General features: G+C 35.5%; 1 protein-coding gene across 3 annotated transcripts in view; it reads right to left on the bottom strand.

Annotated features, from left to right (window-relative positions):
• The window catches only part of dmd (dystrophin), a 156,900-nt gene that overhangs the window by 6,690 nt on the left and 135,463 nt on the right, over positions 1–14,747 (bottom strand). For all 3 annotated transcript variants that reach the window (XM_079813128.1, XM_079813126.1, XM_079813127.1), the window contains 4 exons: positions 14,320–14,385; positions 12,221–12,379; positions 8,393–8,636; positions 3,020–3,140 (listed from right to left, as the gene is read on the bottom strand). In XM_079813128.1, the coding sequence (XP_079669254.1) occupies positions 3,020–3,140; positions 8,393–8,636; positions 12,221–12,379; positions 14,320–14,385 (590 nt within the window). The remainder of the gene's footprint in view (positions 1–3,019; positions 3,141–8,392; positions 8,637–12,220; positions 12,380–14,319; positions 14,386–14,747) is intronic.

The following is a 14,747-nucleotide window of genomic DNA, read 5'->3' on the forward strand; positions in this document are numbered from 1 at the left end:
GAACTCTGGCCAAAGTAAAATATCAAGAAGCAAAGAAAAAAAAGAAAAAGAAACGTTCGTCGAGAAAACGAAAAATAATAAAAGTGAAGTAAGGTCACATATTTAGATATACATCACATTTTCCATAATAAATGTATAATCATTAATTTATATTATTTTCATAACTTAACTCTTTAAGGTGTGTCACATGGAAAAAAAAATCAACAACTAAAATATGGTGACTAAAGTGTTATGTAAAAACACACACAAAAAGAAAAAAAGATAAAGCCAAAACACTAAAAAATTAGTCATTATGAAAGACAGCAATTATAAAACATCACTATCTACCAAAATGTGAAGTCCCCTTCTCAGAATGACAGAACATTTATTTTTTTAAATGTGTATCAGAATCAAGGTTGTCAAAGTAGGAATGAATCTAGAAATAAATTGATGCCCTGGTTTCTGTTAAACACAAACTGTACAAAATAAATAACAGCTGTACAGGTAAAAGATTAACTAATTAACTTAAACTAATAATGTATGAATGCGCGCGCGCACACGCACACACACACACACACACACACACACACACACACACACACACACACACACACACACACACACACACACACACACACACACACACACACACACACACACACACACACACACACACACACACACACACACACACACACACACACACACACACAAATGTTGTTTAACAAAATGTTTAAGGTGCTGTAGTTGCTTTGTAGTTTTGCACCTTTTGGGGTTTTTTGCAGTTCATTTAAAATGATACTGTGTTGTGATGATTATGTTTTAAAAGATCATAACATAAAAGATCATTAAAACAACATATAATTAAACGAGAATAAGAAAATGTGTGAAATCATTTCATATGAAGCACATCACACTACAGAACACAGATGACTTTTGAAATTGCATGTCAACTACCCAAATACCTCAATATTAAAACATAAATATACAGAATTGTTTCAACAACAAAAAAAAACAGAACATTCCTAACATGTAGTCACCCCAATAAATTGTGTCAGGTATTTGATAAAAACATTTAAATGGAAAAATAGGACCAATGGTATGTCAAGTATAAATTCCAGTTCCAGTTATGTATGAAAACTAAAAATATTTCTGATTCATCAATGTGTTAAAGTTTTATGGAAAAAAAGCAGTGAATACTCTATGTCAAGACATAATCTGAATCATAAACGTCAAACTGCACTTATAGGTTTATATTTTTCAAATACTGAAGGACACCCCGGTTTTTGGAATCTTGTTGGACTGTGTTTTCCCTCAAAAGACAACAAATGAGATGTTGGCAAGCAGTTAAGGGCAAAACACACTTCTTTTGTATTCACACAAATAAAAGCTCCCTGTGTTCATTTTTATTTGGCACAGATAAGAACATTGCCTCTTTTTATCGGTTCTGAAAATCTTTTGCTGAAACCAGCCTGGGCTTCAAGCCAAGCCTTACAACGAAAGCTTCACAAATGCGGTTATTGAACAGAATTTGACTAGATAACTGACATGCATTGCAATTAAGAAATTAATATATTCATTTTAACCGTGGTCATAAAGAGGGAATTTGTATTAATGACTAAATTTACTTTTTACAGAATTAGAAACACCAAAACTGAAGACAACGTGTTTCCTATTATTTTAAAGGGGTCATGAACTGAGAAATCAAATTTTTACTTCTGACATATAAGATGTCATCATACAATAAAAATATCCTTTAAGTTTCAGAACTGAAAACTTCCTTGTTAGTCCAAAAACAGCTTTTATTGTAACTAAGCACAGAGAATAACTCATTTTGGAATGTGCCCATCTTTGACAACTTTGGCCCCGCCCACTGACGTGTTAGTGAGATGACGAGGAGAGAAGAGCAATACAGGATGGACTACAAATAAAAATACATTCCAAAGGATCCTAATGCTAGGAATTTAGTTTATTTGTATTCTGGTACATTTCACTGTGGATTCTTTGGTAAATCAGTCCCAACTTCGGCGCAGGCTTTGCAAACAGTCTTTTTACAATATGGACAGTAATGTGACAACATGAAGTAACCGTGTTAATTCTAATGCCTGATCTGTGACCAGTGATTTCTGATATGTAATGATTCATGTACAGTCAGATGTTTTTGTCTACGTGTCAGTAAATCAAACTTCGCATTGTTTCTCTTAGTAGGATAAAAATAATCTGTTATTTAAACCGTGATTAAATTATATATAGAAAGCGATCAAAGACGCTCCCTTTGCAATCGCTGGAGCTGTCAATCAAACAGTGCGAGTTTATCAGTGACCGAGTTCTGGACTCTCGGCAAAACTCCCGTAATAATAAACAAATCTCTTATTTACGTTGTGTTTACAATGCTTTTACGATAAAAGCATTTCATTAGTGTGCAGAAATCAATGCATTCATGTGATCGGCTACAACGCTCACCACTGCAACCTTTCATACCACAATCTAAATATAATGCCAAAGATCTAAATATAATGCTTTAATCAACACTTTTCACGATTAGTTAACCTTGAAAGCTGTAATGGTAAAATGTGCTACAATTACAGAGAGTTCCACATGCAATATTAGCTATTTCATATGCAAAAATGTTAGCCAATCATAGCAGTGGGCGTTTACACTGACGTCTCAAAGCAGACACGCCCCTTTAAACAGAGCGTTCAGAGCAGAGGGCTAAAATCAGGGTAGGAAAAATGCCTTTTATTTGATCTTAAAAAAAAAATTCATACTAATATTATAAGTGCACCACAGGAAACATAAATAAACAAAATAATGCAGTTCATGACCCCTTTAACAAATAATAAATAAATATGTTTACACAACTGTCTACTGGTACCACCGTATATTTCAGTAGCCTGCTAAGGATGGAACAATATATAAGACTGACATAACACTGATTACTTATTATTTGCCCTGCTTAAAATTTTAGAACACGTCAAATTTGTTTTTAGGATTAATAATGAAAAGTTAGGTTTAAACTGAAGTTGTTAGGGACATTTACCCATGGTCTCTGTGGTTTGGCTTGCGGCCACACGCAGTGAGGCCAGGCTGGTGTCAGATCTCGGAGAGGCAGTGGAGGGTGAGGACAGGGCAGTACCATTCACCTTGGACTCAGTCTGTGGCTAGGACATAGGTAGAAAGGAACCATATAGATTAGGCAGGGGACTGGATGCAGACATCAGCACTGGGTTGTGCTGTATCTGTATTTCCAGATTCATTTGAAAACATTCATTTATATATTTTCAATCGAAAACTTTCCCCTAGGACTCTCTAAAAACATTAATAATTGAAATATAAAACAAGACCACGGGCTCTTAAGAGTTGCTGTGTTTTTGCATCATTCAGGTTTTAGAAACAAGACAGCCAAAACATCACAAGGATACACACAAAATAGTGGACGTGATGCCATTATTAAATATAAAAATAAAATAAACAGTTAGTGTTCCAAAACATTCACAGATGTAAAAAAAAATAAACCTTCAGTAAACATAAAATAATGTTCTTCCTTTGTCCTATACATCCAATATTCAAAAAGTTAAACAAGGTCTTCTGAGATATAACCTTATCATTGGACCCCATGAATTGTAATGGTGTCCTGCAGCTATTCAAGCTCCATGTTGATATATTAAATAAATGAAAAATGCATGATATGTTTTAATGCATCAATCATAGACACCCATTAATAATAATAATAATAATATTATTATATTGATTTGGTGCTCAAGAAAGATTTCTTATTATTACTAACAGTATTTTTGTGGAAACCGTGATTTATTTTTTCAGGATTCTTTGATGAATAATAGAGGAAGAAAAAAAAACTGAATTTATTTGAAAAAAATAATAATTTAATCCATTTAAATGCATCCCTGCTGAATAAAAATATGTATTATTATTACTAACGGTATTTATGTGGAAACCGTAATTCTTTGTTGTTGTTTTTTCAGGATTCTTCAATGAATAATAGAAAGCTAAAAAACAAAACAGCATTGATTTGGAAAAACATTTGTAAGAATATAAATGAATTCTGTCATTTTTAAACAATTTAATGCATCCTTGCTGAATAAAAGCAAACATTTCTTTAAAAAAAAAGCATAATTAGCATATTTAATTTGATGCTCAAGAAATATTCATTACCAACAGTATTTTTGTGGAAACCGTGGTTAATTTCTTTCAGGATTCTTCAATGAATAATAGATACTAATAGTTGATGAATAATAAAAGTTAAAAAAATAAATAAAAAAACTGCATTTCTTTGAAAAACAATTGTGACAATATAAATGTATACTGTTATTTTTAAACAATTTAATGCATCCTTGCTGAATAGAAGTATTAATTAATATCTAAAAAATGAAAAATATGACCAACCCCAAACTTTTGAACGTTATTAGCATATTAAGCATATTGAGCATGGTTCTTGGGAGTTTTACAATTACCACAAAAACATTGACCACTTTACATGCTCCTCTTGGCTTATATATTATTTACAAGTGTATCTTAAAATGAATACTGGTACTTAATTGCAATTAAATCTTACCAGTACCTAAAAATAATTGGCTTAAATGATGAAATGGCTCGTCACTGCACAACTATTAAAAGTTACTTAAACCGCATTGCACATGTGCTTTAATGAGTGCCTTTAAACCATATACCATTAACAATTCATACCACAAGACCAGACATCCCTCTTGCATAAAGAATGATGGTTCTGGTGATTTCATTGCTCTTCCCGAGATTTTTGCCAAGCGAAACACATGAACATATGTTAAACATCAGAACATGTTTATTAACAAATAACAGAGATAAAAATATAAGTAATTGGTGCTATTAAAACAAAAACATACACTGGAAGGCATAGGCTTGTTTGTACGTGTAATGAAAAATCTTTTTGGAGAAAACTGAAGATGGTTGCAAACAAACAAAACAAAAAAACATCAGAGAAGTGAAGCCAATTATCCACTGGCTTTGAACAAAGGGAGAGATATTTATCCACATGTTCATTTAGTCTGGTTCTTCTCGCTTCGGCCAAGCGGCCACTGGAAGAAGCATGTGGTGCTGGAGTCTAGTGAGATTTTAGTTCAAAGGGTCCACGGAGAACACATGAAGCCATTTCTTCTAAGAAAAAAATCTGATATACATTCCATTTGGCAGAGACCCCCAGCCAACTAATGTTTTTTTCAGAAGTATGCATCGAGACATTACGCTTGATTCATCAAGACATGATGCAGACAGAATATCTAATTTCCCCTCTATTCAAGCAGAAGAAGACTTCTGAAGAAGTTGACATCAAACAAACTCCACAAACAAATTACAGAGAGAAATTGGTCGCTTGAGGAAAAATGACAGGTCCCTGAAAATGTTCTTTTGGCCAACAAAAAAAGACCTGGCATTCATCCTCAGCTTTAATAAAGACAAAGTTTTGTGGAACCTGAAAATAACAGGATCAATAATGCCTGTTGTGCAATATCGTATCGATCAATAAAGTATGGTAGGTAAAAATTCAACTATGTATCTCGAAACAATCGGTTACAAGCTATACTGTGTGTGTCATGCGGCCAATTACGACAAACAAAAAGTAACTCGTCTCAAGAAAATTATTTAATGCACTATAGGTCTTTTCACAAGACCAGATGGAAAAATCACACACACACAAAAAAAACTATTCAAACCATGTCTGGTCAGAAACTCAAACTGATTGAACAATTGAACAAATCCTCAAATAATTAGAGTACAACAATTTGGTGTGAAGGAGTTCATAAATATGCATTCATTTTAAAACCTTGTTGCACATGTATTTTATGCTAAAAGGATTCTGTGTGAAGATGACAGTATTCTTAACGTGATCAATATCATTTATGCTGTTATTATACAGAACAGTGAATGCCAGCATGTGTCCTGCAAGGACAATTAACAGAGATGTCTGCATTCAAACAAAACAACATTAATCAACAATATTCCATCTTATAGTATAGGTCTTTGGTTCAGACATCTATGAAGAAAAAAAAGTACTGCAATTTCAAAACTCAATCAAAGACAAAAGGTAAATTTATAAATATAAACTACATTTAAAATCTTCGATGATAATTTTTTTATTTTAAAACAAAGTCTTCAATCCACACATTTGCAGAAAATATTAATACATCTTTAAACAGATGGAACATTTCAGAAAGATTTTGTCAAAATATATAAACATTTTCTTTATTCATCCTGACAGCATCTAAACTGAGCATAAATATTTTCTGTAACAATTTCAGATTGACCAACCGTTAAAACGACTCCATATTTTTTAACTTCTAAAAACAGCACACTAAAAAAAAACCCTAGTGAGCTGCCAACCTCATTTTAGCCAAAGTCTAAGGAAAAGTACATGTGTCCTTCACAGATCATAGACAAGATAATGCCAGAATGCATTGCAATGACTCAAGAGAAATGTCAACTACAAATATAACAGTATATCAGGGCTGCATGATTAATTGTATCGTAATCGTGATAACGATATCTGCTTCTCTCGATTAATTAAAAATAATCGTTGTGATATTGGCCCGCTGGTTATTCGTCCTGAAAACGTTTAGTCAGTTTGACATTTCTGTTATCTTGCATTGGTAATGAGCCTCTACTATCTTTCCCTCTTGGGGTTGCCAGATGTTACGAGAATAAACCCCCCAAACGGAGCGTTTCTCTTAAAAGGATACGTTTTCGGTCCAGTGTTTTACTTAATCTTCCTAACCTGGCAACCATGCACACGCACTCTCTGGGCTGCAAAAAAGCGCTGATGATCTGACAACAACACTAAAAATGTATGTTGAAGTTTGGCAATGTACATTGTGAAATTCTGCTCGAATGAAAGTGTCAAAATACATATACAGATAATTTGTGTTCGTTCACGAGGCTGCGTCTGCGATTTGCTGCTACAATATCTGCGAGTTAACCTTCTCTGTAACTAGTAAGTGTAATAAATCCAAATATAAACTTGTGTAACCTGTTTGCTGCAATGGAAAGAAAAAAATTACATTTTGAATTATTGGAATTAAAGGAACAATCCACTTTTTTTGAAAATAGGGTTCTTTTTCCAACACCCCTAGAGTTTTACCGTTCTCGAATCCATTCAGCCGATCTCCGGGTCTGGTGGTAGCACTTTTAGCATAGCTTAGCATAGAACATTGAATCTGATTAGACCGTTAGCATCTAACTAAAAAAAAAAAACCAAAGAGTTTAAATATTTTTCCTATTTAAAACTTGACTCTTCTGTAGTTACATCATGTACTGATATGGCTAGGAACTATACAGGTGCAATGATATTACGCAGCGCCTGAAAATAGGCTAACTTCCGTCAACATAACCAAGGCGACAACCTGCTTGCTGGTTGCAATAATATCATTGCACCGCTGCACCCATGCCGTACGCACAAAGTTCCTTGATTATTACACAGGAATGAGAGTATAGTTCCTAGCCAAATCAGCCAAGAAAATCACAACTTTTCATTTTCCGTCGGTCTGGGTACACAATGTAACTACAGAAGAGTCAAGTTTTAAATAGGAAAAATATCCAAACTCTTTGGTCTTTATCGAGCGAGATGCTAACAATCTAATCAGATTCAATGATCTATGCTAAGCTATGCTAAAAGTGCTACCGCCAGACCCAGAGATCGGCTGAATGGATACGAAAACGGTAAAACTCAACTGTTTAACACTAGGGGAGTTGGAAAAAGAGCCTATTTTCAAAAAAAGTGGAGTGTTCCTTTAAGATTAGGAGCCAGAGTTTTTGTATTGGTTTTCCATTTGATGAAGTTATCATAGTTGGTTAAATGAAGTCCATGCGCCACCTACAGGCCTATTTGGTTAAGTGAAATGGCCTTTATAACTTTACCCCTTTTGATAAAATTATAATAAATGTAAATACGTCGAGTCCACGTTGACTAGTCGCTGATGATGTAATTTAATGAACAAATAAGCCTCAAACGCGGGTTCTCTTGCGCAGAGCTATGGAATCTTAAACCATTATCGTGCAGCCCTATTATACATTAATATACTGAAAAATATTATTAAAACTGACTTTCCCCACAAAGTTAATTATTTTATATTAAACTACAATTTTGACAAACATTAAAAGCCAAATATTGACATTAAAATATATCAATGCTCTGAGCATTTCATTTCTTCTGTTGACAATCAAAAGGAAGCACATGAACAGACCATGATTTGACAGATGCCTTATAAATGGCCAGTGGGCAATCTGAAGACATTTGCTCTCAATCCAAATTTAGACAGGAGCTGACACAACTGGTTGATTTTTTTTCTTTACCAACATTTCCAAAGTTCGTTATTCACTGCCAGTGAGTATAAGCATCAGTAAATTCTTAAGGATATGCGCCACCCACCTGCTCAAGTAACTGTCTAAGGCGTTTGAGCTGTGATTCCAGCTGTTTGTTGTGATCCTCCAGGATTTGCATTCTTGCTTCCAAACGTCCCTTGTGCTGCCGCAGTAGTTTGGCCTCTGCGATTAGTTCTGCGTCACGTGGACTCTGGGGTGAGACCGGCAGCATCTGTGGGGGTGAGGGCAACGGCGACAGCCCCTTGTGGCCGTGTGCCTTCTTCAGATGATCGTACTCTGCCTGCAGCTTCCTGCACAACAATGACAACAACTTCAGAAAGAAGCCCGGGAAAATAGCAACTTAAGAAACTGGGTGATTCTGACAAATAAATAAGCATAAGTTGTTAGCACAGACTGCTAATTTTTTGTGGCCCAGATGGCACACCATCCAGCAAAATACACTATTGGTCAAAAGTTTGGGGTTAGTGTGAATGTTTTTTTTTAAGATTTTTTTTTTTTTTTTTTTAAGAATTAGCATCACAGTTTCCACAAAAAAGGCAGCACAACTGTTTTCAACATTGATAATAATAAGAGATGATTCTAGAATAGCAGATGATTTCTGAAGGATCATGTGACACTGACGACTGGAGTAATGATGCTGAAAATTATTTATTTAAAATATTTTAACCTCCTAAGGAAGGAAAAAAAGTTCTCAATTTAGTATTTTTTCATGTCAATACATTGTTTAGAGCATAAGAAACAAATGGGGAAAAGAACATTTAAAAATGAAAAATGATATTTTATATGTTATGTCCTCGTAAGTGGACACCAGGACCAGGAAAAATAAAATGACATGAAATGATATGTATAGGCAAAAACAACGTGATTTTTAAAAAAATCAACCAAGCAATTTTTAGGTTTCAGGGTTTTTTAAACCAAACTTTGTTTAAAGATGATTATCAACTATGTTATGAAAGAGATAACAGAATGAATTGATATACCATTTTACTTTATGCGGAATGTGGGTAAAATGGCCATACATGGGTTTCCCTATTCAATGCAATGTACCTATACACTGTCATATTAATGTATTAATGTTCTTGGAGCAACATGTGTAATGCAAAATTTTCATCATAATATCTAATATTTTATAGGAATAATGATATGTAATTTTTTTCCCTATTCACTTGTTGTGTCTCCTAAAATGCCTGATACACATTATTTAAGTCCCGGTGTCCTCTATTAAGGACATATGAAATCGTATGAAATCACAGGGGGGGGGGGGGGGGTTCACCATGACAGCAACTTCTCCTTGGTCTTTACAAATGACAGAAGAATCAAAAAGGGGGGGGGGGGTTGAAATGCTGTTTCATGCATACTGAGCTTTTTACACTGTTAAAGACTTCCCATCCTAAACCTGGAGAAAAAAAAAAAAAAAAGTCTGTGCGAAAAATACTCCCTCCGGGTTCTCATAAGTTTCAGAAAGTTTTTTTTGAGTATGGGTATATGTGACGTCAGATGGGGCAGAATGTCCTTGTACGGGCGGGCGACTAGAGCGAGAGAGCAAACGCTTAAAGGGTTAGTTCACCCAAAAATGAAAATTCTGTCATTAATTACTCACCCTCATGTCGTTCGACACCCGTAAGACCTCCGTTCATATTCGGAACACAAATGAAGATATTTTTGTTGAAAGCTGATGGCTGAGAAAGGCTTCAGACAGGCCTCCATTGGCATTCAGTACATTAACACTCCCAAGACCCATAAAAGGCACTTAAAACGTCGTTACAAAGTCTATCTCACCACAGTGGCTCTACAATAATCTTATGATGCGACGACAATAGTTTTTGTGCGCAAAAAAAAAATCAAAATAACACCTTTATCCAACTTGTTATTGTCTTCTCTGTGTGCCTCCACGACGCATGCGCGAGAATATGACGTAGTGCCAGCGTTCAGGAATCCATGAAATGCACACTTAAGCCCAATTTTGAGAACTACGCTGAGACCTAAAGCACGATCAATGTAGAATTCAACAGCTTAGACACGCACGTCTTCCTCTGCTTGTAAACAAATCCCTTCTGGGTCATGTGTCCGAGCGCCGGATCTGCGTCATCTTCTCGCGCATGCGTCGTGGAGGCACACACGGAAGACAAGAACAAGTTGGATAAAGGTGTTATTTTGATTTTTTTTTGCGCACAAAAACTATTGTCGTCGCATCGTAAAATTATTGTAGAGCCACTGTGGTGAGATGGACTTTGTAACGACGTTTTAAGTGCCTTTTATGGGTCTTGGGAGTATTAATGTACTGAATGCCAATGGAGGCCTATCTGAAGCCTTTCTCAGCCATCAGCTTTCAACAAAAATATCTTCATTTGTGTTCCGAATATGAACGGAGGTCTTACGGGGGTTGAACGACATGAGGGTGAGTAATTAATGACAGAATTTTCATTTTTGGGTGAACTAACCCTTTAAGCCGGCTGTGCTGTAGTCACAGGACTTCACGAAATCAACAATGTCACCAAAGATATGTTTTTGGTTGTCATGGCAAGACAACTCTGCACAGCTTCCCAAAGAACCCAGCGTTAATGAGACAGTGGATGGAGTTTGCAAGTGTTCGTTTGTTCCCTGAATTTCGGCGAGGATGGTTTATAAACAAGGTACAGTTCAACTCCGGATTTGTAGCTCGTCTAAAGCTAAAAGATGGAGCAGTCCCAGCGATTAAGGTTCACAGTCGTGTGTTGGTAGCAGGAGGTGAGTAAAACTGCTTCAAATGTCTGTGTTGTTAGCTATTGATTCCATTGTTTTTCTATGTAAACATACATAGCTCAACGCTCGTCATTCTTTAGCTCCGCCCAAACGATACGCCCCCAGCCGCTCGGCTTTTTCCAGAACGACTCGGTACAGCGTATCTTTCTTTTATAAATATAATAAAGCTAAAGACTTTTTGTACATATGAAGGATGCAGAACTACTCTATAGGCACTCAAGATTGATATGAGATTGACTGAAAATGAGGGTTTTACCCCCCCTTTAAAACAAATGGTATCTTTAAAAATCCCTGAATGTGCTCTTTACAGGACATCCATACATGTCACATTTAATGTATGGTGTCAGAGAAATTCACTAAAATATTATGTCCTCGTACGTGGACAGTGGCACCCAGGAGGTTAAACAGTAGAAAATCAAATGCATCCTTGGTAAGCATAAGATACCTTATTGACCCCAAACTTTTGAATAGTAGTGTATAACATATCAAAACATTTTTTAATTCCTTTTCAAAAGTAAAATGTTGAAAAAGTTTGAAATAATTCTAATATTTTTTTAAAACAAACATGGTAAAAATATTGAATCAGATCTTATTTCTGCTTGCTCATCCACATTCACAATTTTAATATAGCTCACTGTATGTAATATTAGACTCCAATGTGTGGCCCACATACTTGACTCAGCAGTGTGGGAAGAGTCGTGTGTGCTGGGTAGTACTTGGATGGTGAACTTGGTTAGAAAAATTTGAGAACCACTGATGAAAAGCACAATCAAATATTGAAATTGATTAATATGACCAAATACACTTGAGTTGATGTAGAAAGATATAGGAAGCACCTCTGATGTAAAAGTTAATTTTGCTATCCTATCTATGCACGATTATATGGTTGTATTATTTGCGTTAAGCTCTGCATTTTGCTGAAAACATTTTCAGTTGGCAAACGACCATTTGAAGAAGAAAAAAAAATCACTGATCTTAAGCATTGCACTTTTAATAAATGTGTGATTTAAAAAAATTCTGTAAATGCAGTTTGTCGTGACAGACATATGCTGACGGAATACGGTCCGGTTTACGCCCACTGCATTTTAAAACCATTCATTTGAATAGTCAAGGAAGCATCATGCAATCAAACCTGTTTTCCTGCTCCAGATCGTTGAGCACTCTCTCAAGCTCTCCCTTCTCTTCAGTCTCCATTGAGATGAGGATCTGAGCGGGACTCTGCGGTTGGCTGAGTGGAGAGCCTTGATTCAGACTCTGGCAGTAATGCTGGATCAGCAGATGCTCATCATCCCTACAATAACAACAACAACAGCACTCCGTTTCCAGTTCACTACATTACATCCATTTCTCAAGTTTTCAATTAACATTGGCTGCCTTAAACTCTAAATAATTGAAAAATACACCAGCTCAATCGGCTTGGGAGAAGTAAGCTGGGCTAAAAACAATCCTATTGTTTTAATACCACAAAAAACTGCTGTATAAGAGCATTTGCATGTAATCGTTTTATTGTGATTTAATATTTAATGCGATTTTATATTATGGGTTTATTACTGATCTCCACCACTGTGTGTATGAGTGGAAAGAGCTAATATTCACCCGAAAAATGAAAACTAATTTGGAATGACATTACGGTAAATAAATAATCTTCCTTTTTGGAGGAACTCTTCCTATAATAAGTTATAGAACTTTCATACACACATTTTAAAGGGTTAGTTCACCCCAAAATGAAAATGACCCCATGATTTACTCACCCTCAAGCCATCCTAGGTGTATATGACTTTCTTCTTTCAGACAAATACAATCTGAGTTGCATAAAAAAAATTCCTGGTTAATCCAAGCTTCATAAAGGCAGTGAATTGGAACCCAAAATTTGAAAAGTGCATCCAGACATTATAAACATACTCCATACGGCTCCAGGGGTTAATAAAGGCCTTCTGAAGCAAAGAGATGCTTTGTGTAAGAAAAATTCCCATATTTAACACGTTATAAATTTAAATTCCGCCATACCGCCTTCCGTATTCAATTTACGGAAAAAGTGCAGATGAGGCGATGTATGATGTAGGAGGTTGCGTAAGAGTAGTGAACTGCGAAAGACGTTACACTTTCTTCGTAAGCTGAATACAGAAGGTGGTCTGGCGCAAGCTAGATACGCATTTTACTTTATGAAGTTTTACATATGGATAGTTTTCTCACAAAAACGCATCTCAGCCCCTCCGAAACAATTACTCTTATAAAGGATGGATGCACTCTTTTGGTCTTCAAATTTTGGGCTCCCATTCACTGCCATTATAAAGCTTGGATTAGCCAGGACATTTTTAACACTTTCCCCACCAGCGTTTTTTTTTTTTTTAAGTTGCCAGCCACCGCCAGGTTTTTTTGATCATTTTCACAAAAATGTAATGGCCCATAGAATATTTTGTTGTATGAATATCTGAGCATGCAATACATCAACAAAAAGAGCAGACCCTCTGCTTTTAAACAAAAAATAACAATAAAACGTTTAATTCTAGCTTCATGCATTCCTTTATCAACACTTAAATATGGGTAAGTTTAATAAAAAAAGCAACATTTTGAACAAAAAGCTGAGAAAATCACGTTTTTGTCAAAGACTACATCCAGATCAGATTAAGTACAATGATCAAAACAGAGATGGAGTAGATCGAGTCCAACAACACCCCTAAAGCTTCACAGTCCTATAGCTCGTCCTGGGGCGACATTTAATTCAGTAACATTAGGCAATTTTGATTTATATGATGTTTAATGTTGATGATCACATTATTTTGCATATGCATCTGCTTACATACGATCGCTTGTTTTTTTGCAACTTCTTCTCATGTGTTTTGATCAGGAGATTCTGTACTCATTCAGAAGATGCGTAATAGCGCCCCCTAGCGTATAACAGAAGCGTTTTCATACAAATAACGAAAAATTCCGGGTTTGGCTGGGAAAGAGTTAATATAACTCCGATTGTATTTGTCTGAAAGAAGAATGTCATTTACACCTAGGATGACTTGAGGGTGAGAAAATCATGGGGAAATGTTCATTTTTGGGTGAACTACCCCTTTAAGTAGAAAAGGAGAGGTTTTTATGCAACCACAAGCATTTAAATGTATGCAGGTGCTCAGACATTTGTAAGTAGATCAGTTTTAGGTTATTTCACACACCATTACATTCATATACTATGCATATGAATACTATGTACAGTAGAGTGTAAAGGAGATGCAAGCTCACATGCTTTCATTGGGCGATACATTGTCATTCATATATGAGCCATTTCGGTTCTCCATTTCAGCTAGCCTGTGAAAACACAACATCATTCTGTACTCATTCATAAACAGCTCATGCAGTTGCATTCATTCATGTCAGTAAGGCACCACTGTCCCAGCTTACGTGCTTCACATGAACTCTGCAAGCAACATTCTGATATCATTTGTGAAATATTTCTGGTTAAAATAAAAATTTCAAACTAGGGCTGTCACTTTACGTTCGAAAATCGAGTGCACAATCGATCGGACCAACCAACACAAGTTTCGAAAACGAAAACAGGGAATCGATTTTAACCAAATATGTACACTATTATTTTTGAACGAATTAAACAAATAAAAAAGTTATTAACAGGTATTATTAATATGTTGAAACATGTTTTTAAAACTTGCATG

Source organism: Gobio gobio, assembly GCF_949357685.1.
Source record: "Gobio gobio genome assembly, chromosome: 3".
NCBI lineage: Eukaryota > Metazoa > Chordata > Actinopteri > Cypriniformes > Gobionidae > Gobio > Gobio gobio.